The 26,865-nt window shown below is 31.6% G+C and overlaps 2 protein-coding genes across 2 annotated transcripts in view; both read right to left on the bottom strand.

The window, feature by feature from the left end:
- The window catches only part of LOC127734834 (TP53-binding protein 1-like), a 53,950-nt gene that overhangs the window by 11,623 nt on the left and 15,462 nt on the right, over nt 1–26,865 (bottom strand). The window contains exons 9-27 of the mRNA XM_052244863.1: nt 26,085–26,146; nt 25,483–25,556; nt 24,630–24,740; nt 23,876–23,963; nt 23,261–23,359; nt 22,190–22,478; nt 21,582–21,667; nt 20,648–20,765; nt 18,886–19,912; nt 17,620–18,201; nt 16,753–16,875; nt 13,904–14,123; nt 13,128–13,385; nt 12,328–12,415; nt 11,402–11,493; nt 10,870–10,945; nt 3,007–3,207; nt 1,575–1,705; nt 110–307 (exon numbers count right to left, since the gene is read on the bottom strand). Coding sequence (XP_052100823.1) covers nt 110–307; nt 1,575–1,705; nt 3,007–3,207; nt 10,870–10,945; nt 11,402–11,493; nt 12,328–12,415; nt 13,128–13,385; nt 13,904–14,123; nt 16,753–16,875; nt 17,620–18,201; nt 18,886–19,912; nt 20,648–20,765; nt 21,582–21,667; nt 22,190–22,478; nt 23,261–23,359; nt 23,876–23,963; nt 24,630–24,740; nt 25,483–25,556; nt 26,085–26,146 — 3,923 coding nt within the window. The remainder of the gene's footprint in view (nt 1–109; nt 308–1,574; nt 1,706–3,006; nt 3,208–10,869; nt 10,946–11,401; nt 11,494–12,327; nt 12,416–13,127; nt 13,386–13,903; nt 14,124–16,752; nt 16,876–17,619; nt 18,202–18,885; nt 19,913–20,647; nt 20,766–21,581; nt 21,668–22,189; nt 22,479–23,260; nt 23,360–23,875; nt 23,964–24,629; nt 24,741–25,482; nt 25,557–26,084; nt 26,147–26,865) is intronic.
- LOC127734853 (uncharacterized) lies at nt 6,072–7,507 on the bottom strand. Its single transcript, XM_052244892.1, has 2 exons — nt 7,273–7,507; nt 6,072–6,704 (listed from the first exon to the last, which is right to left on the bottom strand). Exons 1-2 carry the CDS (start codon nt 7,358–7,360, stop codon nt 6,091–6,093), a joined length of 702 nt encoding a protein of 233 aa, XP_052100852.1. The 5' UTR covers nt 7,361–7,507; the 3' UTR covers nt 6,072–6,090.

Here is a 26,865-nt window from a genome sequence, read left to right as displayed (position 1 = left end):
ACAACTAAAAGAAAGAAAGATGGTTGTTTGAGTATTTTGGAAGTACATTCCTACCTTTAAACATCCATTTTAATTGAATTGCCCTTAATTTTCCTTATTTTCATGTTACCTTCTGCTATTTTTCTACGTTTGGCAACTCTTGGTGTACTGGTAGAAGGTCCTGAAACATTTCTTCTTTTGCCAGGAGTGGGAGAAAATGGAGTTTTACTCTTTTTTATACTGCTTGGCCCTGGCTTTGGCTCCTCAGTTGACATGTTTAATTGTTCATATCTACTCTCTTTTCTTCTCTTTCCTATTACTAAATTTTCTATAAAATAAATATAAAAATGAGCCGTTAGTTTTCTCGTTTGAATTGTTATACATTTGTCATTTCGGGGACTTTTTTAGCTGACTATGTGGTATGGGTTTTGCTCATTGTTAAAGGCAGTACGGTGACCTATAGTTGTTAACTTCTATGTCATTTGGTCTCTGGTGGAGAGTTGTCTCATTGGCAATCATACCAAATCTCCTTATTTTTATGTGATGTTTAAAAGGAATTTCTGATCTGCAAATCAGCTTTATAATAGATATACAAATTTTTAAGATCTGTCTGTAAGTTCTAAATTAATTTGTTGCTGAATTTCCATGAATTTTCGCATGTTGATTTCATTCACAATATGACATTAACAATTACTATAAATTGGGTTATTTTGGCAGTTTTACCATAAAATATTGGTTACATTATGGTGTGTCAAATATTTCCCTTTATTAATTCATTACAGTAATACATGTACAATTATTCAAATTACAAAAAAATATGAAAATTTCTACAAATTTAAGTTAAGGAAAATAAAAAAACATTCCAATGTCGACCACCTGCTGTTGCACATGTTTTATGTGCCGAAGGGCAATCACTCAAAAAAAAAAAAAAAAAATGTATTAGATTCTTTTAAACTATTTCAGAAATATCCTACAAGAAATGTAGACATGAAATTGCTAACAACGATATTTTCAATATAAATTCTATTTCAAAGTGGCATAAATCCTGTATAAACAATTATTCAGCACTATTCAAAGACCTTGCTGGTATAAACTTTAATAAAAAATTCATAAAAATCTGACAAGATATGCAGGTGTGAGAGTGCTAATACAATGAAATGTTCAATTTAAACTACATTTTTAATGGCCATTACTACTGATAAATTAATTGATGAGTGCTAATTTCCAACTCATCCCAGACATTGCTGATATTAACCTTTGATGTAAATTTCATTACAATCCTACAAGAAATAGTGACTTGAGATCTAGAGTACTTACAATCCAATTTTCCATATTATATGTCCCAGGGGCAGTGATTTTGAACTTGTCCATGTCACTGCTGATATAAACCTTTGATATAAATTTCATAAAATCTGGCAAGAACTGTGTATATGTAGGAATGCTTAAAAGAAAGGACAGAGGGACAGATAAATAGACACCAGGTATTTCTATGTCCCCCACACCACTTTTAAGCATTTTATTTAGCGTAAAAATATTTCATGCATTTTACTTTCACTAAAGTTTAATCTTCTTGATTTACTGTTGAGATATCTTACCTAAGCTAACATTAGCATTTTTCATAGTAGGTTCTTCAGTGTCTTCAGACTGGTCACCAAGCTGACATTGTAAGTCTGCTATAAGACATGCTGCTTGGTCTTCACTTAGTATTACTTGACTTGATCTGAACCTGGTAAAGATAACAGCATAAGTCATATCTCTCCAATGTGAAGTTAATAAAGATTTAAGTCAAAAAACAGATATCTTCTTAAAAATCTACTTTACAGTACAGTTATATTTTTTGTTGGTAGTTTGGTATAGTAAATTGCAAATAAGGTGTTGACAATCTGTACACTTGGTAAAACTAAAAAAAACACCAACAATGAATCCGGAAATAGCATACCTAAGTCTAGCTTCTTGGACTTTGTTACAGACGACACAAAAATTAAAGAGACAATGGATACCAAAGTATGTAATGTTGTCTTTCAATAGATAATAATAACATAACATGTATGTTTCATTAGAATCCCTAATTTTGAGGCATTCAAAATTCATGACTTTTGAGTTAAGCCATTTCAATTGATATTTTATAGTATGTCTTTCTATGTTGTGATGTTACACTATTGCTTCAGGTTAGGGTGAAGGTTGGCTCCATGCGACTGTTAAAACATTTAAACCTGCTGCATTTTTATGCACCTGTCCTAAGTCAGGAGCCTGTTGTTCAGTGGTTGTTGTTTGTTGGTGTGGTTTATAAGTGTTTCTCGGTTTTTTTTATATAGATTAGACTTGGTTTTCCTGTTTGAATTGTTTTACACTAGTCTTTTTGGGGCCCTTTATAGCTTGCTGTTCGATGTGAGCCAAGGCTCTGTGTTGAAGGCCGTACTTCGACCTTTGTTTACTTTTTAAACATTGTGACTTGAATGGATAGTTGTCTCATTGGCACTCATACCACATCTTCTTATTTATAAGAATAATATGTCATGTCGCAATAAAATGCAACATTAATGACTGCAGGTGCTTCCCATGACAACAATGCATAGGAAAACAAACAAAAAGCTTGCTATAACTCCTAAATTCATAGCTGTAACATAAAAATGTATTTACAAGAATTGAACGCTTTTTTACAGTCTATTATGATTGTAAAAAGCATTGATGTTGTGTATAGTTTTTTTTTTAAATTTCAAAATGCTTTCTTTCAAAACAAAACTGGTTCTTTACAGCTTACTATATGGTATGGGTTTTGCTCATGTTGAAGGGCATACAGCAACCTGAAATTGTTCACAATTTTGTCTTTTGGTATATGGATAGTTGTCTCATTGGCATTCATACTACATATCCTTACTTATATATGGACTTTATCATATACAAAATGGTGGAGGTGTTGGTGCAGGAAGGTCAGGTGTTTGAGTTTGTAAGCTCCTCTCACTGTTTTAATATTTTCTAGTCTGAAAAAAGATGTATCCTTTCCGATTTTATTCAATGTATGCTTACTTTGCACTCTGACCATTTCCTTGGAGTACTGTATACTGAATAACATCCCCTTTTTCTGTTTCTTCTGTTATAGTTCCAGGATAAAAATAGCCATCTTTAGATAGTACCATCACTGGTTGTCTAACAGGTAATTTGTCTATCAATAGTATATCACAGCCTTTTATAACCATGACATCACCATCATCAAATCTGACTTTATACCTGAAAGATAACATTGTATATCAAATGTCACAGCATTATATAACCATGACATCACCATCATCAAATCTGACTTTATACCTGAAAGATAACATTGTATATCAAATGTCAAAGCCTTTAATAACCAGAACACCACCTCGCCAAATCTTACTAAATATCTGAAAAATAACTGATTGTTCCAGGTTTGTTGCAAGTTAGCTCATTCACTTTGAGTAATCAAAGCGTGAAAGCGCTGTAAAGGCAGTTAATTACAGGTTGTGTGTATTTTTAGTCCAGTTATATCATTATCTTGCATAGTACAGTGTACTTATCAGAGGTGGCTTTCAGTATTTAAGATTTAGAGTTCTCTAATGATATTGAACAAGTTATATGAATGTCATATTCTGAGCACTATATGAAGGTGATTGTTCTCACTTGTTTATGAACTAGTGCATTATGTCCAGTTTGTACCTTTTTTTTATCTCTGTTTATAGTCAAATTAGTTATCAAAGGTACCAGGATTATAATTTAATACGCCAGACGCGCGTTTCATCTACATAAGACTCATCAGTGACGCTCAGATCAAAATAGTTATAAAGCCAAACAAGTACAAAGTCGAAGTGCATTGAGGACCCAAAATTCCAAAAAGTTGTGCCAAATACGGCTAAGGTAATCTATTCCTTGGATAAGAAAATCCTTAGTTTTTCGAAAAATTCAAAGTTTTGTAACAGGAAATTTATAAAAATGACCATATAATTGATATTCATGTCAACAACGAGGTGCTGACTACTGGGCTGGTGATACCCTCGGGGACTTAAAAATGACCATATAATTGATATTCAAATACTGTTTATAATAGTTAGGCATTTTCTTTTTAGTAATAAGTAAATGTTATCAACTGTATTTTATTCAACTCTGCAAATGTGGTTTGTTACTGTTAAGTATGGATGATAGTTGTTTCATTGGCAATCATAACACATCTCCTTATTTATATAATGATCTATATTCAACGACCTCAGGTACAAAACAAATGTATGTAACTAAACTATGATGGGAAACCTTTGACTTCTTTCTTTTATATAAACTTTTGATTTGGTACCATAGAACTATGTAGAATAAATGTACATTGCAACATGTCAACTCTTTCAATGACAATACTTTTTTTAGAAACTATAACTCCAAGCAAAATTATATTTCCAAGTTTAAAGTAATTTATGAATGAAAAAAGGAGTTCTTAATTAAGAAATAAACTGATTCGCTGAGCGCAGCTGGATACACCCGCAGAGGTCCAACCCTGAACAGTTGGGGCAAAAATGAACACAATATTCAAGCTTGATACAGGTCTGAATTTGGATTGTAATTAAATATTTGACATATTATAGTTTCTAAATAAATGTAGTCAAAGAACTTGAAATCGGTTATATGAATTGAATTTATATTCAATTAAAGATTTCTTGCTGTTGTGCAATACACTGTGCTGTTGCGCAATACTTAATAAATCTGTTGCCAGACTATAAACAAATAAAGTTCAATTTCTTCTCAATGTCATATTTGAAATTTATGAAAATCTATAGGGAGATTACATCAATAGCTATAAATAATTCACCAAAGTTTCATGCGAACTGCTTAAAGCATTTTTGAGTTGTTGTCCAACAAGAGTGCACACGCTGAAATGTCTCGCCTTCTTTTACTAATCACTGATATTATGTTGATAGTCCTTAATATAAAGCTTTATTACAACTGTCACATAAACTTAACATTAACCAAGAAAACTAAACATTGACCAATGAACCATGAAAATGAGGTCAAGGTCAGATGAACCATGCCAGGCAGGCATGTACAGCTAACAATTCTTCCATACAACAAATATAGTTGACCTATTGCTTATATATATATAGTTTAAGAAAAACAGACCAAAACACAAAAACTTAACACTGAGCAATGAACTGTGAAAATGATGTCAAGGTCAAAAAAAACCTGCGCGACTGACATATAGATCATAAAATATTTCCATACACCAAATATAGTTGACCTATTGCATATAGTATTAGAAAAAAAGACCAAAACTCAAAATCTTAACTTTTTTTTTTGACCACTGAACCATGAAAATGAGGTCAAGGTCAAATGAGACCTGCCAGCTAGACATGTACACCTAACAATCATTCCATACACCATATATAGTAGACCTATTGCATACAGTATAAGAAAAACAGACCAAAACACAAAAACTTAACTATAACCACTGAACCATGAAAATGAGGTCAAGGTCAGATGACACCTGCCAGTTGGACATGTACGCCTTACAGTCCTTCCATACACCGAATATACTTGACCTATTGCTTATAGTATCTGAGATATGGACTTGACCACCAAAACTTAACCTTGTTCACTGATCCATGAAGTGAGGTCGAGGTAAAGTGAAAACTGTCTGACGGGCATGAGGACCTTGCAAGGTACGCACATACCAAATATAGTTATCCTACTACTTATAATAAGAGAGAATTTAACATTACAAAAAATGTTAACTTTTTTTTCAAGTAGTCACTGAACCATGAAAATGAGGTCAAGGACATTAGACATGTGACTGACGGAAACTTCGTAACATGAGGCATCCATATACAAAGTATGAAGCATCCAGGTCTTCCACCTTCTAAAATATAAAGCTTTTAAGAAGTTAGTGGTAAGATCTCTGACGTTTTTTACACGGTACAAGTTTTCTCATTGTTGGAGATTGTACAGTGACAGTTACACCTGTAACTGCTTAAACCCATTTCTTATGCACTTTAGTTCGATAAACTCACTGAATATCATACCACATCTCCTTATTTTTATATGCATTACAATTTACATGTGCATGTAATTATATATATATATATATCAGAACAAAATTCATTGCGTCACTTTTATTTATGCATCCTTTGGCACAATACAAGTTCTAAAATTACACAACATAAAACAACTAAATGTTATTTCAGATGAAAGTTTTGTTTCAGTTCCATTCATAGGATTTATTAGAATTTTGTATGTTTTGCCAAGTCCAATAATTCGCTCTATGTGCACATGTTTATTATGTCTATCAATTTGAAAATATATGTATCTCAAACAATGTGCTGCTGGACCAAGTGTGGTCAAAACAAATAAAAATTTAGTATACAACTCTAAACCGGTATAAAAATGCATGGCTGTGTCACGTGTCTTCATTTCAAAATTCTCTGCTGAAAACATAGGCATTGATGGTGTTTGCGTAATTCCATCTGTGAAGCTCAACATTAGCCCGGCAGTTGGTGGTGGACAGTCATAAATCCTTTCTGCAGTATGAATGACTTCTTCAGGAAAACCAACTTTACAATCAAAACTTTCCTCTAGATTTCTACTACAATATTCATCAAGTTTAGTTCTTTTGTTTTCACAGGAAACTGCCCTGATTTTTCTTTTTGCGGACGATTCAGTCTCTTGCTTGGTCCAGGAAAATAGGCTGGGAATGGCAGTAGACTTAAGTCTCTGTATGGTGGATTTGCGCCCTGAAAATGGTTATAAAACATTAGTTTTTTGATAATTAAATGAACTTCCATTAGCAATGTATACTTTGTATTACCTGGCGAAATATTAACTAGATTTATTCATTACAATCTGGATAAAACTATGTTTGCCTGATTCAAATCAATGTATGTTATGTAAATCCAAAGGACAAACAATGAGAGACTTATGCAACAAACGTTCATTGTTTGTACCTAAATAACTATAATATAGATGAGAGCATGTCATTGTTTTGTTCCTGTTATCATTGTCATTGATATTTTTCAAGAAAGTCTATGAGGCATAGCTTATGCATTCCTGTCATTACTACATTAGCATAATTACTGCTAAAATAATTCTCAGTATGATATACCTCTTGTAAGAAATCATTATAATTGTAGCAATCACCAAAAAATCTCAAACAGATCACATTGAATCGTAATCCAAAAAATTATGACGTCTTGACTTAACCACCCCCTTTGGCCTTTCATTCTAAAACGATAATTGCGGTTGTAAACAGACTTTGGTTTAAATTCGCATGGCGATTACATATATAACTAAATAGAGTTTTACCATGAATAGTTTCCTGCACGTAGTCTTTTTCAGTAAAATGTGCCTTGCAAACAACAGCTGATTGAGATGGACTCCACGATTTCATCATGTTCTCGTCCAATCTGCGTATGGGCCATGGCGTTGATCCAACTTTTCCTTCTTTTTAAGTCATTTGGAAATGCATGTCCTCCTCTTAAATGACATCCAGGTACACAACAACAAGTACTTGGCATCGTTAATTAAAAATGTAACTGAAATAGTTTATAGTTGCACAGTACAGAAACCGGAAGTTGAGGAACAGGATCGGCTACCACGGCGCCACCTATTCAGGAACGATAATTTGCTACTTTATATAACTGCGAAATAACAATAATGTTAGGCGGGTTCACGTGCATAAAGTAAAACAGAAATGCGCTTAAAAATTGTATAATATAATTCATGTTCAGTCGACCTTTTAATATTATATCAACGACTGAAATGATTTATAAACATATAGATTGCAGATAACACTCGAAATTAACCCGAGCTCTTTCCACACGGAATTCAAATAATTCTAGTTTGTCAATCGGTTGACTGCTTATAATGCAAAATACAAATATATCAAAATTTTTTAAAACTAACAAAACACAATGATCGTTTCTCTATTTCCCAATGTAAATGAAATAAAACAAAAAACATTTTATATCACAATAAGAAGAGGAGAGAATTCAACATTTCCGGATCTACTTGGAGCCTAATGACCCCCCACGTAGATAAGTTGGATATCGCGGAAGGAAGGATTAACCCGGCAACCAGAAAGGCATTAAAGCACTGCCTTTAAAAAAAACTTTTGCTTTCTTTATATCCTATTGCATTTGATATAATGTGTATTTTTTATTCTTGGGTTATTAGTTTGGGGGATTTGTGGGTAATACATTAACAAAGAATTTAGGTGCTTAACAAAATACAAAGGTTTTTTAGGTTTGTATGTGGAATTTGTCAGAACCATGAAAATTAAGTTTCCACTATCAACAGAAACTGGTACCCATGAAAATACATTGTGTAAATGAATCCTAAGCACACCAAATGCATTAGCATATAAAAAAAAGAATACATAAGTCTGGTAAATGTCTGGTAAATGAGCTAACTAGCAACAAACCTTGAACAATTAATTAATTTGCCATAAATTTTAGACTGATATAAATTTTATAAAAATTTATAGATTTTCTGGTGTAACAAGTGAAACTGTGATTTACCAGTCAGGGGCATTACTTAAACAAGTAATTTTTTAAATTACCTATACAAGTAATGTTGAAAATGAGGCTATTTTTAATATTACTTATATAAGTAACTTTTCTAAATATTATTTTTATAGGTGTCCAATTATACAGATTTTAATAGCTTTAACAAATTTTCAAAGTCATCTGGTTATTTTTCCCTTGAAATATAAAATCTAATCCTTCTGAAACACTAATTGCCTTTCTGATGCACTTATCTTTCATATTGAGGCTTCTGGGTCAAAGATTGGTCTCTCGGGACTATAAAAATATCATTTTCCTTGAAAATCTTGAAGGTAGACATATATAAATAGATAAAAACTTGTGATTTAATTAAGACTTTTTTAAAAAAGTTATTTATAATTTGTAACCCAAAACAATTACATATATTCCTGAAATAAGTTTTATTACTAATTCTTTCAAAGATGTATAAAATGACTTATTCAAGTAATATTTTTGTCATTATAATTAAAGTAACCCTTTATCTCTATACTCCTCTCAAATTTTATATTTTCTTAATTTTATGATATAAAATGATGTAAAAATTCACGAAAACTACATTTAGTCCATGCTTTTATTGAAATTTTAAATAACTCTATTGAGTAATTTTATAATTTTTAAAAACAAAAGTTACCTATATAAGTAACTAAAAAAAAAAACTTGTTTAAGTAACGCCCCTGACTGGTTACTGCTCACTGATGATACCCCCACCCAAATATTTTGGTAAACAGGAAGTTGTTGAGTGATGAATCTGAAAATGCACCACACAATATAGCTGACTCATATAAACCATGAATCCAAATTTCAGAAATCCTTGTTTAGTCCGTTTGACTTCTATAAATCTTCAGAAAATAATTCTTAAAAATTCATTTTTACAAATAAACTTTTTTTTTCTTGATGTATGTTAATGTATGATATATACCAATTCCGACTATGAATATCATAATTTTGGGCCAATAATCAAAAAATTTACCCATTAGGTCTCTATGTTACTTCTATTTTGTTTTTATATAAAATACTTGATGGAGTAAGTATGAATAGTGTAACAGCCTTCCATTCAAAACAAAAACATTAGACATGTGCTTTAAACCTGTTTCATTGTGCCATGTGACTTAATTCATTTAAATATCAAAGGACACTTTACATGTCATCAAAAATGACCATCATCTAAGTTTTTTTATAACTGGTTTTTATACGATTTTATAGATGAACTTGCATGTATCTACAAAGATGTTATTTGTGGGGAAAATATTATAATCAGATGTTTTATTTTATTTTTATTCCTTACCAAATCTTCATTTTTGTTACCTTAATTTGATTATATATTTATATATATCTTATAAAAGAATATAAGCAAGCTTTTAATGCTTAAAGCATGATGACAGTATTAACAAAATGGACAGGCTCTAAAAAGTTTTATCAATAAGTATTTACAGAATACATTCAATATTTACTTTTCATAAACATATGAAGGTAAAAATACTACAAAAAAAATGTTTTATATTATTCATTTTCACAAAATTTCATTTCTAAAGTGAATTTTGCCTAAAACTACTTTGTAGTGTTTAAAAATGTAATACTAGTTATGTCCAGTGCTAAGGTTACTCATAGAAATTGAACAATGAAAAATACAAATTCATGTATACAGAAAGTTCAGTAATCACATGACATAAAACTTAAATGAGGTCCAAGTTTGTTGCTGGTCAGAGTTATTCAAATGAGAAAAGTCACATGGTACAATGAAACAGGTTTAAAGCACATGTCTAATGTTTTTGTTTTGAATGGAAGGCTGTTACACTATTCATACTTACTCCATCAAGTATTTTATATAAAACAAAATAGAAGTAACATAGAGACCTAATGGGTAAATTTTTTAATTATTGGCCCAAAATTATGATATTCATTGTCAGAGTTCGTATATATCATACATTAACATACATCAAGAAAAAAAATGTTTATTTGTAAAAATGAATTTTTAAGAATTATTTTTTGAAGATTTATAGTAGTCAAACGGACTATACTGTAGTTCCTGAGAAAGATGCGACGAAAAATATTCATAGGACGGACGGACGGAATGACGGACAGATGGATGGACGGACGGACAGACAGAGGTAAAACAGTATACCCCACTTTTTTAAAGCGGGGGTATAATTAATTAATTTGCCATAAATTTTAGACTGATATAAGTTTATAAAAATTTATAGATTTTCTAGTGTAATGACATTAAATGTCATTCGATTTAGTGCTCAGTTGTAAGAATCCATGATCAATATAGTGTCACTGTATAGTTTTATTCTAGACACATGTTTACTTTATAATATGTTTATATGTGGTGTGGCTGCTTCCAATCCAATTTACTCACCTCGATTTTCCTAAAACTTCTTTTATAATTCCAGGATAAAAGTGAGTGTCCTTCCATTTTGCCATTATTCTTGCATCTGTAATTCATAAATCATAAGTTTAATGATAATAATTGAGTTAATTACTTCTTGTTTAATCAAAGTCGAAAATAAACTGACAACGCCATGGCTAAAAAAACCCAGACAAACAGACAAACAACAGTACACAAAACAACATAGAAAACTAAAGACTGAGCAACACGAAACCCACCAATAACTGGGGGTGATAACAGGTGCTCCGGAAGGGTAAGCAAATCCTGCTCCACATGAGGCACCCGTCGTGTTGCTTATGTTATATGTGATAAAGTGATATTAAATCATGATATAATTATGAAATAGTTCTAAGAAATATTTATATTAACACAATAGATAAAATAAGGTTCATGATAAAAGTATAGCTTGGGGTGGTGGCCATCTTAGAATTTGAAAAAGGCACACAAACAATCAAATTCATGTTGAAAACATGCAAAATAGACAAAGGGTTTTAACAGTCACCTATTTCTCCTGATGTCATTTCAACATTTTTATCATCTTGTTTGTCTGGCTTGGTAGTTGATACAGCTTGGTCCTGATATGGTATTTCTGGGCTGAAATCATAAGAATATAAAAATAAGGAGATGTGGTATGATTGCCAATAAGATACTATAAATACTATATATCTACTCGAATCCAATTGACATGGATGTAAGCTACTACAGGTCAACATACAACCTTCAACAATGAGTTAAACCCCTACCGTACAGTCAGCTATAAAAGGCTCTGACATGACAAAATGTGAAACAATTCAAATGTGAAAACCAATGTCTAGAAGTTCATTAATTACTATAAGTATACAACCTTTTATATAGAAGGAAAATCGCAGCTTTACAATATTTCCAACTGTCAGAGGTGGAGTTTCTCTGAGAACATTCTATAATTAGTAACTATATATCTATGGCCTACGATAAATTCAAATGCATCATGGGTAGAGAAAATTAATTTTGTGCCATGAATTAAAAGCATGACCAAATCTACTTGGGCTGCACAAAAGATATTAACCTAGACTAGATGTTTTTTGGTGACATTTAGTATAAAATCATGAAATGAATATATCTTTAAAAATTATAATACTGTAAATAAATGGAGAATGTATTTTAATGCCCCCTCTGATGCGGCGGGGGCATAAAAATACTCAGTATTTTTCTTAAAGGATATCTGACACTTTGAAGTTTATTTTCTTTGGACACTAGGAAACCATTCTCTTTCCTGGTTACAAATTTTGAGGTTCTATATCAAAAAGTCAATATCTGATGTCAACACTTGTACATTGTGAAATGTATTTGATTCAAAGCTGACAAATCTTAAACAAAGAAACTGATACTGTAGACATAATTTGTTTTAGCAAATTTAATCTTAGATCAAAGCAGAAAATATTAACATACCTAATTTCATTGCTTTCTCCACTTGACCCAGTGGTTGTTGGCTTTGGTAATATAAACAGAGGTTCTGACTCTTCACCACTTCTTGGAACTAAAATAAACATGGTTGTATCTAAACTGGACATTCTTTTAGATGGACTTTTAAAGCTTATCTGATCATTAAATTTTATACAAATCAATGTTTTGTTTGTGATAGGAATTTTACTATAAAATTTTCCCTATCAAAACATTCATATAAATGCACTGTACAAGACCATGGAATGAAAATAATGAGCACAGTCAATATTTAACTGTCCCCTCTAAGGTGCAAACAACTAACAAACCTGACACAAAAATAGCCTTATATACATGTATATATGGTAGGTATATGTAATAATATCATACCAATATAAATTCCAAATATCAATAGTTTATTGTAAGTACTTCAAAATTCACTGAGATCCAAATAGAAACGAGATTGTTATCCAAGCTTTATAAAACTCTGCAATATTGAGAATAATATTCTTTTAATATGAGGCAGGTGTTGCATGTGGAAGATGACAAAGTCTGTATTATGAATTTTATCTTCATTGTACAGGGTATTTTTGTCATTATTCTTTTTGGTAATCAGATATAGAAATTTGCGCAGGAAATCGTATGACTTACAACATGGCATCAGCGTCAACAGAACAGGAACAGGGTGATGCGCAAGGGGACCAAAAAAGTTAACGATTTTGAGTTCATTAGTACATTGATTTTTTGTTTTATTGATTTTTACTGTTATAGGGGTCTTTGTCCACATATAAGGAATGGTATAATCTAACCTGGTTCAGTTTCAATTTTCCTCTGTGCACAAGTTATAGCATCAGAAAAGCTACCACTCTCAATTCTCTTGACCTCCTCATCCCCTTTAGAGGTGTCAGGACTGGTAAACAGATTTTCTGAGCTCAATCGACGATCAACATCCCTGTGTATACTGGAAACCTCCAGGGGTGAATAAGTCTCTGATCCTGATATATGGTGAATGTCTAGTCTAGGGCTTGCTGTAACTGGTTCCCTCACCAATAATAAATTCCTTGAAGCTGAAAAAAAACTTTAATGTTTTAGACTCAAATCCATTGCTTTCTATCTAAATTTAATAAAATGAACAACTTGGGATAAAATTCATACAAACAATTACTTCAGCCTTTCATATTACAAGACTGACAGCTATTTATACTTATTTTTGTAAATAAGTACAGTACAAGATATATAACCAAAGCAATAAAAGAGAAAAATAAAAAAATAAAATCAGGATCCAAAGGCTAATGCATGAAAAGGAATTATCAGAATCAAGAATGCAGTAGGTGTAAAAGAAACATGGAAAGAAATAATCAATAATAAAAAAAAAACGGCTTTCAAGAACATTATAACTGATCAAACCATATAGGAACAGAGAAACTTAAACTTTGTGGAATATGAATTCTGATCAAAACAGTTTATACTGCAAATTCAAATTTGTTTGTGTGCATTTACTTTTGAGACTGTTTAAACATGATTGCTGTTCAACAGACATACATTTTTTTTTATCATCAAAAATGATTTAACACTTGCAAAGTACCTGCAGATTCCAATGACTGAGTTACCACAACTTCTGATCCAAGTCTGTTGACATCTAGAGAACTTGGACCACTACTTCCTGACCTTGAAAGTGATGAACTGATATCTCCAAGGTCACCAGAGGTCACTGTACTATTAGTCCTTGAAGGTGACATAGGGGACTGTATGTATTCTTCAGTTGTTTCTGTTTTCTTCTGAAGTGTTTTCACTGGAATTTTTTCCTGTACACAAATGATAATATGAAACCAATAATAGTTCTTTGAATTATCAAAATACATGCACCAAAGAAAGAATATCTTCATGTGATATGTTTTCGTACTACTCGAATCTTAAATGCATGTTCTGTCGAATGTTTTATGGGTACCTAGATTTTTTTGTCAAGGCTTACTACGATTTTTTACTGTTGTCGATTACTTTGTGATTTTTGTAGGTCATAAAATGGTGCCATATGTTTTCGTATGAAGTAAAAGTTGGATCAGTACATGGACAGGAAATGACTATAAAATACGGAAATGAGTGTTTTCTAAAGTCATGGTTCTGGAAGGGGCTATTATACTAGTCCCAGGTTCTGGTGATTGCTTGAATTTAAAAAAAAAATTATTAAAATACTTTACAGTACTAAAAATAACTAAATAGCTTTTGGTTGATGTTTCATGTGCTGAAATTGTAACATTGTGATTTTTTTTTCAGATTGGCACTGGGTTTCTACAAAAGACATTATTTTTTTAATTTAAAATGCAGTTTTCAAAATTTGGGATTAAATGTAAAAAGTTAAGACTGTTTTCATCTTTATGTATTAAGGTTGTATACAAACAATTGTCAATAGTATATAGAATAAAAGGATTTTGGACAACCATTTTATATAAGAACCATGTTAATGTTAACTTGCTGTTTTGTCATGTGACTTGAAGATCTGGTGTCTGACAGGTAGACCACATAGCTGTACTTTAAGTAACCCTTCAGAATTTTTTCTCAACAACTTTCCTAGTGATGCATATTTTTGACATTAAATAACTAGAGGCTCTCAAGAGCCTGTGTCGCTCACCTGTATTTACTGATGCTTTGGAAATCATGTAAAATAAGGATAAAATCATAATTAATAGTTATAGATATTAGATATTATAATGATATCTAAGATAATAACAAAAAACTACAAAATTTTTGTAAAATTACTAACTCAGGGGCAGCAACCCAACAATGGGTTGTCGGATTTGTCTGAAAATTTCAGGGCAGATAAATCTAAATCAGATAAACATTTTTGCCACTTGTCAGATTTGCCCTAAATGCTTTAGTTTCAGAGATATAAACCAAAAACTGCATTTTACCCCTATGTTCTATTTTTAACCAAGTCGGCCATGATGGTTGGAAAGCGGGGTCATCGGACAAATTTTTTAAACAAGATACCCTAATAATGATTATGGCCAAGTATGGTTAAATTTGTCTCAGTAGTTTCAGAGAAGAAGATTTTTGTAAAAGATTACAAAAATTTACAAAAAATTGTTAAAAATGGACTATTAAGGGCAATAACTCCTAAAGGGGTCGACTGACAATTTTGGTCATGCAACTTATTTGTAGATCTTACTTTGCTGAACATTATTGCTGTTTACAGTTTATCTCTATCTATAATAATATTCAAGATAATAACCAAAAACTGCCAAATTTCCTTAAAATTACCAATTCAGGGGCAGCAACCCAACAATGGGTTGTCAGATTTGTCTGAAAATTTCAGGGCAGATAGATCTTGACCTGATGATCAGTTATACCCTTTGTCAGATTTACTCTAAATGCTTTGGTTTCAGAGATATAAGCCAAAATCTACATTTTACCCATATGTTCTATTTTTAGCCATGGCAGCCATCTTGGTTGGTTGGCGGGGTCATCGGACACATTTTTTAAACTAGATACCCTAATGATGATTGTCGCCAAGTTTGGTTAAATTTGGCACAGTGGTTTCTGAAGAGAAGATTTTTGTAAAAAGCTAACGACGACGACGACGGACGACGGACGCCAAGTGATGAGAAAAGCTCACCTGGCCCTTTGGGCCAGGTGAGCTAAAAATGACTGAACAGGTAAGTTTGATTAAATTTGTTCTTACGTCTTAATTTCAATATGTTTGACATTTGTCACGTTGTAGTGTTGTTTTTCCAAATATAGAAACCGGATAACATGTCTAAATGTACGTGTGCGCAATAGAAACCGATGAAATATGGATGATACAAAAACATATGCCGTACAAAAACATATGACACGACGATTAATGAATCTGTTATCAAAATTTAAAAACATAACAGGGAATATTAGTAAAACAGCTAAACACTGAAATATTACAGGGTCTAAAATCAAAATTAAATGTTTCCCATAACCCAACATACACAGATAATTTGTTGTAACTTAAAAGATGTTCCGAACGCAACTAACAATCAATAAATAAACATCATTGTCATACTTGTTCACATTTTCTAATGTGATAACAGAGAGGAAAAATTATCACTGCAGGAGGAATATAAAAATAATATTCAAGTGAATCAAATTTTTTTTGTCTTTCTGTAAAATTATGTCTTTGGCATATGTGCAGTAACCTGTTCTAATTGAATCAATGTCATCTCATACCTTTCAATGCCAACTGGTACTTAACTTACATATACCTGATTTTTATGGAGCTACTATTTCCACAAGTTTGTATATATGTATGTCAATAATGCCTATTCATTGTCTTTAACAGGTAACATCTGCATCATATTATGGACAAAGACAACTGTCTATCATCATAATTGATAAACAACACAATTTTACAATTTATTTTGTAGTTGCTATATTTCATGAGCATAGAAGTGTGCATATAATACATACCGTGTGTTGTGATAAAACTTTAACACTTCCATTTTTAAATTTGATTTTCTCCACTGTTTCCACAATCTTGTAAGTAACTAGTGTAGTTGTTACAGTTTTGATTCTAATGTCATCTTGTATATCCTGAAAAAAATAAACAGAACATTATTTACATTTATGTTTTATGTTACAAGAAATTAAAAAGTTGTATCTAGAAGGATAATAGAATCAATTAGCTTTCAATTTTATATTTTGCATTTGTTATAAAGATCTGATTATATCCAAAATCTTAAATAAAAGCTTGTAGTATCACTCTTCTGGTTTTAACTGACCTATCATATGCTAATAACAAACCAGGTGCCTGAAATTCAGTGGTTGTTGTTGGTTGCAGTTTGTCATTTTTGTTTTTCTTTATCATATTTTCATAAATTAGACTGTAAGTTTTTTCCTTTGAATTGTTTCACATTTGGCATTTTGGGACCTTTATAGCCTACTATACAGTATGGGTTTTTCTCATTGTTGAAGGCCTAACAGTAATATTCAGTTGCTGAAATCCACTTCATTTGAACATGGTGGATAGTTTTTTCATTGGCAATCACATGACATATACTTATATTTATAGTAATTTAGTACATGGTCATCTTACAATCAAAGTCTCCACCAATAGTCAAGTACCTTTTCTAAATGTCAAGCTCTAAATATAGATCTGTTGTTTACAGTTCCATATGCTTTTTAGTTTAAATATTCATTGCTTGTTTATGAAAGTATCAGTACTTAAAACATGAAAGGGAAATGTGAGGTACATGTCACAGAGACAGCAAACCAATGAGACGAATAACAAAATGGCAAATAGGTCCCAATAGTGTTCAACAGCAGAAAAGACTTCACCTGACCAGGTTCTAACTGGGAACCACTTTCTGGTATCACTAAAGTTTCTGTTCTAGTCAGCATACCAGCTGTTGTCGATGGTGTCATGACTGTTGTAAGTGCAGACACTATATTCAATGTGGTAGGACTTCTAACAGACAAGGGAACTGATGTTGGAGGTCCCATTTCTGTTGATGTTGTTGGTGTCTGTTGCTGTTGTTCAGCTACTATAGGTTCTCTGAGTAAAGTTATAGGGGTATTAGGATTCTGAAAATCTTCTTCAATCCTGTCCCGAGGAGGTGAATATATTGATGAAATCTGTTGCCCTGCCCTGGTCGGAATGCTTCCTAGATTTTCTATATATTTAGACGGTTCTGATTTTTCAGATAAAGAAGACAGGTTTTTGGCACTAATTGACTGTGATGGAGGAGTGGTCAGACTTTCACTGACAGGACTGCTGAAACACACATGATGTTCCATTGAAGACTTTCCTGCAGGTTTTGTTTTCAGGCCTGTCTTCTTATGGATTTTCCTTTTCCTCTTTCTAGATGAAGGTGGAGTTTCGCCAGGCTGTGTTTGAATCCTTCTTGTTCTATAGTATTCCTATAAAATAAAATGATAATTCTTATTTTGACTGTGCAATGAAGATTTTAACTTGCAAATATATTTGTAATTTCTTTGCATGAAACACTTCTAATTAACTTATTTTAACACTTAATATCTTAATATTGTATTAAAATGTTGGTTTTTTTTTTAAATTGACTAGATCTGAGAGTCTAATTTTGTGTTTCATGATTCCTTTTTTTAAGTAAGTTATTCTATAACTGTTTCTACAAATGTTTCTCTCAAGTTAAGCAAGTATATATAAGAGAAGGACGTGTCTTTCTTAGAACCCAAACTGTTACTCCCATTCTGTCAATAGATGGACAGTAATCCACAACTAACACACTACCAATCAAGTAAGATTCTTTCCAATAGGTAAATTGTAATAAATTTACCTAATCTTATAAAACAAAGTTTGACTATGTAGACAGCTGTAGCACATGTTTAATGTGAAAATGTAATTTTAGACATAAGACTGGTTTACATATTTATATTGTAAAAAGTTGAAAGTTTAATTGTAATCATGAGAATGGTTCACATTTACATGATTGTAAAGACGAAAAAAAGTGTTATTTGTAGCTATTTATCTTTAAATCAAATATAAAGTTTCCCCCCAGATAAAAGTAGAGGGTTGATGTGTTTTTCTTTTGTATTTTCTTTTCATATAAGTAATGAGTTATTTACCACAGGATTTACTTTACTTTCATCGGGTTTTTTAATCTCAATATCTTCTGTTATTTGAGACTGACTTCCATGGAATTCATATGGATCATGGTGTGCCCCAGTCATTGAAATTTCTGGTTCTTTAATGCAAGTCTGTCTTCCATTTCCATTATTTCTAACATTTGGATTTATTTCTTGAAAACTTTCAGCTGTTTTGACTGTAACAGTTTTGGAATTCTTTTTCACATTTCTCGAAGGTCCTTTTTTTGTTCTAAAATTCTGCTCCCCAGCTTTTTGTAGTGTTTTTTCTGACATTGTATTTGCAGCTCCAGTTTCAGAAATATTTACAGATGTAAACGACAGATTTCTAGAAGATGCTGTCTTTGATTTTCCTGGACTTTTTACAGAATCAGCCTCAAATTCCCTTGTTTGGGAAGGGGTCTTTTGTGATGAAACTTTGTCACTCTTTCTGGATGCACCTTCCTTTCTATGATCATCCTCAGTCTTATCATCAATCCCAGACACATTTTCTGCATGCACATCTTTTTCCGTTGTCAAAATTTCAGTATTATCCTTAGTTTTACCAGCAGTTCTTACATACTTTTCAGCGTCATATGATTGAGTTTTGTCCACGTCCAGCGTTGAATCATTTGGATGACTCGAAGCATCTCCTGCTGGATGAAGAGTAGTGTCAACTGAACGTGTTGATGTATCATCTGCATGCTGAACAAAAGTGTCTCCTTGATGAACAGTAGTGTCTCCAGGCTGCACAGAAGTGTCTCCAGGCTGAACAGAAGTGTCTCCAGGTTGAACAGAAGTGTCTCCACACTGAACAGAAGTGTCTCCAGGCTGAGCAGAAGTGTCTCCCGGATGAGCTGAGGATTGTAAACTTTCAATGCTGCCTTGATATCCCGTGGAAGTCACTTCACTTGATACTGTACGGATCATTTTTAATTTGGGAGGAGTATCTTCTTTCTCTTCGTCTAAATTTTTGTCTTTTCCTTTTTCTTCTTTGCCTTCAGCTGTTTTAAATGATACTTCTTCATCACTGAAATTCAAATCACATTCTTTAGCAAAATATCTTAAATCATATCAGTGAATTTCATTCCTATTACGTAACATTGAAATTGGGACAACCGAGAGAGATAAAAATGCAGGTATTGAGTAATACGAATGGATCCAAATGTTCCTTACAAATAAATGGCTTTGACTTTCATCAGATCATCTGGAGTGTATATTGTTCTCTGTTGTCTGTTATTTGTTCTGAGGTGTTGGCAGTTTGTTGTGCTGTCCAATATTTTTGGCGACTTTAATGTATTTCAATACCAGTCCTTTAAGCTGAGCAGGATATGGTTACTCTTCTAAAGCCCCTGACATAACTCTAAATTTTTTGAACAAGATTTAAACTAATGTAAAGTTTTAGTTTTAATTTTTTTCTGCTTTTATGAAAGCTGTTCCCGCTGAATTTCATTTCAGTTGTTTTTTATTAAAAAAAAATTTACTTTGCTTTTTATTTTTTGTGGGTGTTGGAGGACTTCAAAACACAATAATTTGAAGCACCTGATTTAATCTTTTAATCATTGAATTTTCAAGGTACTATTTACATTTATTAGTGTTCATTTCATCAACCAATTGATAAGGAACATTCCATTCTCTTAGCAAACAAGTCAGAATTTACTTATAAACTTATACATTATTTCCTTGATTTACTGTCATAGCTAAAACTATATTGTAACTAAAATCATAAGTAATTTATAATAAGGTAAAGACCAGTATTTCTTACCTGTCATCGTGAATTAAATATCTTGATGTAGATTTCTCTGATGATTTAATTTTTCTAAATACATCTGTTCTGTTATCTTCCTGCGGAGACTGTTCACTTCCAACATGTACATCTGGTCCTGTAATTCAATTAGCTTGATCAATACCAAGATTTTCAATGCTGGTGTTTACATGTATACTGTATACAAACTTATTTTCGTGGATACTTTATTTCACATTTAGCCTATCCTAGCCGCCTTCCTGTCGATTTATTTTGGTGATTTCCTTATTTTCTTTATGTATTTATTAAGGGAACATCAAAGTTTTACATAACTGTGATGCTTTATATTGGTGTTATTTTTATAGTGGCGAATTTTTCAAAAATAAGTTGGTTTATAGTGTGTTTCCATTTGATAGATAGATGTCTATATCTTGTGGTAAGGTAAGTTTCTACTCAATGATGAATATTTTTGAGAAAGTTGTAGAACGGTTTAGAAGTACTGTGGATTCATTATTATTTGATGGATACCAATTTTCGTGGATTTCATTGGTACCGGCGAATCTCGAATTTAAATGTTCAACGAAAGACACATTTTATATAAGGTTGTATGCAGACTTTGGTTAAACCACGAAATTAAATAGCTACGAAAATGCAAGATTTCCATAATCCACGAAAATTGACACCCACAAAAATAAATGAATCCACAGTACCGCTTTTATATCATTTCCTTGCAATGAAGGCAACAGTGACATGTTTTCCCACTAAAGGAAATTTCTTCTTTTTGACTATTTTTGAATTTAAGATTTGAAGTTTTGTATTTATACTTATTTTTCCTCAGTTGTGCTTTTATTAAGTCTTAAATATAAAGATCTCATTCTACATTGATTTTCATTTCAATTAAATGAATAACAATTGACATCCTGAATTAATTCTATGCTAATATATGTATACTTACTGTTAAGGTTGAAAGAATGTTCAGAGACTTGTGATTCTGTAGTGATCATTTCTATAGTCAAAGATGAAGGTTGCTTCAAAGGTGTCCTTTAGTTAAAAAAAAAAAACTTATTGACATTCAATCATCTATTTGTTCATAAAACGATGTTTTTCTGTCTTTAGAATGTTTGGTGATAAAATTCAAATTATTTCATTAAAGACGTCTTTTCAGATAGAAAATGTATACAGTGTAATACAAATTTTATAGAATAACAAGAATTTGAAAATATCTTGTCAGAAGTGTACTTGAAAACTTCACATTAAATATCACTGGAAGATTAGAGTACTGTGCTTGACACAATACTGTCTTGTTCTAAGTAATATTCTAATACTGTACTTTTAAAAGCAACTTCTTTTAACTACGAAAATGAAAAGAGCTACAGCAAATCTGTTAAAAACATTTCCCACAGATTTTTTTCTCTAAACAACACAAGTTAAAATAACTGCATCCAAAGTACACATAAATAACAAACATTTGAGACTTCAATTTCTAAACCCCATTTAAACCTTAACAGCTAAGACAAACTGTTTTAAATATACATGCAGTATCATAGTGTTCAATTAATATACCTTTGTGGACTTCCTTCAATTCTTGGACTCGATGGTTTATCTGTCTTCTGACTAGAAGTATTTTCTTCCCTTTGACTTGTATATTCTACATATTCTGCAGATGTCTGTTGCCTTGGAAACTCCTGGGGTGTTTGAGTAACCATGTCCTCTTCCTGATTATTTTGACTTTGAGAAGACCCTTGTTTTGACTGAGACATTTCTTTATTTTCAACCTGGCCAACATCTTTGTCAAACTGATTTTCTGATGACAGTTGTGGATCTTCTTCTCTTGGTAGTTTAATATGAAAACCTGAAATATATGTTTAACAGATTAAAAAATTTTGTAAAAAAACAGTTTTTAATTGAAGAATTCTATTCACATCTGTATTAAAGTTGGCAAAGTTCAGAACTAAAAACAGGTGGTTTTGGAGTTATGACTTCACAATAAATTATTATGAAATCAGAAAGATCCCTTGTGAGCAAGGGCTATTCAAGAAATATATGTATAGATGGGGAATGGAAGGCACTTTTTATTTAACCCAGGCCATTCATTAACTTTGATTATTTCATATAATTATTTAGGCTATATATCTAAAATAACCACCACCCATCAGATTTTAATAAAAGTGCCTTCTGCCCCATATTATATCAGATAATATGGCTGTCCAACATGGCCTTAAATTCATAAACATAATTTACCATAAAGTTTGTCTTCATTAACAAAACCGCTTGAACCAATATTGTGGCTAATGCATATGATCCATGACTTATGTATGTAAAACAATATTCTTTTTTGTTACTTTTAAAGAAACTTAATTCATATAAACATTTAATCAACTGACACAAGAACAAAATGGAATATTGTAGAAAGCATTAAATTATCATTCAGTAAATAGGTCTGCAAAAAAAGTTGCAGGCAGTCCTCTATGGTTATACAAATTGCCTACAATCTAAATGGTTCAAGTCCCATAACTCTGGAATCCATTTACATCACTGTAATTGGCAAAGTGCTTTTAAAGAGGATAAAAAGTGTTTTCTTTAATATTGTACTTGGATGAGCTGAATAACAAGTTCTTATATGTTAATCCTTACCTTCACTACTCCCTGATTTAGAATCTGTTGATTTACTTCCCCTCTGAGTTGACTGGGAGGGAGAAAAATGCAACATAAATTCTTGTGATACTCCTAAGTCTGTTATGAAAAAAACATAACTGATATAAAATGTTTCGTAATCAAAGCATTTCACAACAGAAATATTTGTAAACAAATATACAATGTTTTATTATATTAAAATGACCAATATGATACTGTGATGCAAATAAATATAAGATCCTTTCGTAGTTTTATGATATAATAATATAATCTACAAATGACAGTTTATGTTTATGTTCATGATCTAGGTCAGCTGCCTTGCTAATGTTTGTTTTTAATGGAATTAAAGTGTGAGCACTAAGATCTTTGGTTTTCTCTTTGAAACACAACAAATTATCCTAGCTTAAGATGATTGTTATTCTGAATGAGCTATATATTAACAGTGATCTTGAGACACTGATACATAACCCTATATCTCTTATCAATGTATACAACATGTAATATGTATTTTAAATTTGTGACATTTATTTACTTAATAAAAAACAACATGATAAAAAATAAAATTAGGGAGAATCTTTTAGTAAGTTTAGTAATTAAATTTTACAGAAAGCATACCTCCAGTACCTTCTTGTTCTCCATCTTGACTTATAACAATAACATCATCAGACTTCTCTAACACCTGGACTGAAGCTTCATCTGTCATCTGAAATGAGCATCTGTTTTATGAAAGAATGTGGTGGAGGACCCAAGATTGATAAGTTTTTTTATGCAATCAATCATTGCTAGAGTGATTTTTTTTGTTGGTATCAGAACTAAACATTTAAGTTACTGTACAGGTAGTTTACAATGTTCATAAAACTACCAAGAAGTTAAAATGCAATCAATAACAAGGACAATAAAGTATACAGCTTGGAGGAACAGGTAATAATAATCACACGCCATGCTGAGAAATACCAAAGTGAAAAGTTAAAGCAGGGTTTTATTTCTGCTTTCATTAGACATAAAAGAGAGATACATAAATCTTAAAAGGCATAGTAGTTTTGATGTAAAAGTATGGTCAACTTTAATAGTGGATTTTATTGTCTTAGAATATTAAGGAGATGAGGCAGCATTTACAGCACAGATGGAAAAAGATTTAAAGACCGAGATTTTAATGCTATTCTATCAAATTTTCATAGCTATATATTTTATTTAGAACAATCTTGAATTTTAAGAGACAAAAAATAAAACAAATGTCTACTGACAAAGTGTATTCAATGTTAAAAAATAGCTTATTTATGTTTTATGTCAGGAAAAAAAGCTACAAAAAGCCATGTTACTTGAAACTTCAAATGTACAAATATGATAAAGTTTGAATACAAACATGTACCTGTTTTGGTGAATATTCATTCTCTGTACAACTGAGGTGAAGATGGAATGATTCCTGGGTTGCTGACCTACTTTTATTAGACTTCTGAGATACATTTCTGATAATTGTGCCCTAAAAAGTAATGCATCTAAATAAATTTCATTTGAAAATACATTGTTAAAAAGATATAAATTTTCCCTTCATTTACCCATTATAATGCTTAAATCTAAGTTTGAATTGAAAATAGAAATTTTAATTTCTCTCTCATTTAGAAATACTCTAAGATACAGGAATTAAAGATAAAAAAAAGCACTAATAAATAAAAGATTTGTGTGTCTTTATCTCTAAATTAATTATATTAACTAAAGATCTAAATATTAAGAAAACCTTTTTAAATATATAATGACTTTGTATACAAACAGGCTTGTGATCAGATAAAACACTTGATCTTCATATATTATACAGACACCTTAGGGCTATTCCATTAAAATGTATGTGGGAGGGTAGGAAGGGAAGTTTAATTATTGAATGTGAGTCATAGGTCTTATTTCAGTATGCGTCTATTACCATTATGCAAAATTATCTAAAAAATGGTTCTTGGTTGTAGGGATATTTTGAAAGTCCCTTCCTACCCTCCCACATACATTTTAATGGAATAGCCCTTATCAGAACAAAGAGACATCTGTTTATTTGTTGAAGAGGTTAGTTGACCTCCAGATGTCGTTTTGCTATCTTCGTTGGGTTGTCATCTCATTGACGTATACACCTCATCAACCTTTTCTTCATACAAAAAATTAAGTATAAATGTATCCAAATTTTCCAATAAAATGTACAATAAATTTCTTGACAGATTAGAACAAAGCCATTGACTTACATTAAAATCAACATTTTGATCTGACAATGTTTGCTCTGCTGTAGGGTCATATTCCTCTTCAGCTTCATTATAAACTACAATATTTATCATTTCTTTATGGTAATCAAATTGTGATAGTCAATCATTTGAAAAATATTAGGAATATAACATTTGTTAAACATACATTACAATAAATGAATACACAAATGAAATATATATAAAACTGGCAACAACAAAAAAAAACCTGGTAAATTCATGAATGTTTTGTTTAAAGAAACCCTAAGAATCATTTGCATCAAAAAACGTTTCACTAAATATTTTGTGCCATTATTCAGTATTGATCAGTACATGTACTTTCATCACTAGAAGTTTATTTTTTTTGTACAGACAAATTAATCAATGAATGATTTGTTTTTCATGAAGAAATTTAAAGTTCCCATTAAGTGAACTCTGCAGAGATCAAAATCCATTGTATTAATGGGACAATTCATGTTGCAAAAACTTAAATACCCAAATGAACAGGTACTGATTCTTGGGAATGGTTTCATTTCTTTCGCAATAATTACACCCTAAAACCTTCCATTTTGGTGGAGGGGATAACAAAAAATCTATTTGATATTTACCATTAGTTGGTGAGTCAGGTATAATATGTGGAAAATTGTCTTGTGATGGAGATACTGCAAACCTGAAAAATAGAAATCAAACAAGCATGTTAATATATTATCCTGATATATTGGAGAACATGGTTTGAAATTACACATACTGTAAATTCAGAAATTATTGCCAGGCTTTTATTAATGCGAATATTGCGACTGAGTAAGTATCGCAATAATAAGAACTCGCATTTTGATATCTGACGCATATATCTGTATGTAGATTTTCCTGAAATCGCAATAATTAATCTCACATTTTTGTCCATTCCTCAAAAATCGCATTAATAAATGAACGCATTAATTTCGGAATTTACAGTACTGAAGTTTTATAAAAGAAACTGTTGCTTTTTATAATTTATAACAAGGATCTGGAGAGTCAGATCTGCCAGTCTTGATTTAGGGCTGTTCCATTAGAACATACGTGGTACCGAGGGAAGGCACTTTAAAAGTGGAGTAACCACCTATAGAGGCAAATTAAAATTTCACTTAAAATTCCCACTATGCAAAAACATAGATGACACCCACCCATAGTTGAGATTTGGAAGTGCCTTCCCTGGGTCCCATGTATGTTTTATGGAACAGCCCTTATTTAAAATACAAATATCTGAAACGATAATTCAAATTTTGCAGAAATTGAAGTTTTTCATTTTGGTATATTAATATCAAACTACGCAGAAGCCGGATAAAAAATGAGAGAAATGGTGTGCATTTCTGGACACAGAACATAAAATATCAACATGTAGTTTACTTG

The sequence above is a fragment of the Mytilus californianus genome, unplaced genomic scaffold, assembly GCF_021869535.1.
Source record: "Mytilus californianus isolate M0D057914Y unplaced genomic scaffold, xbMytCali1.0.p SCAF_3, whole genome shotgun sequence".
NCBI lineage: Eukaryota > Metazoa > Mollusca > Bivalvia > Mytilida > Mytilidae > Mytilus > Mytilus californianus.
Note: the sequence above shows the minus strand (reverse complement) of the source record. Positions and strands in the feature narration are given on the sequence as shown.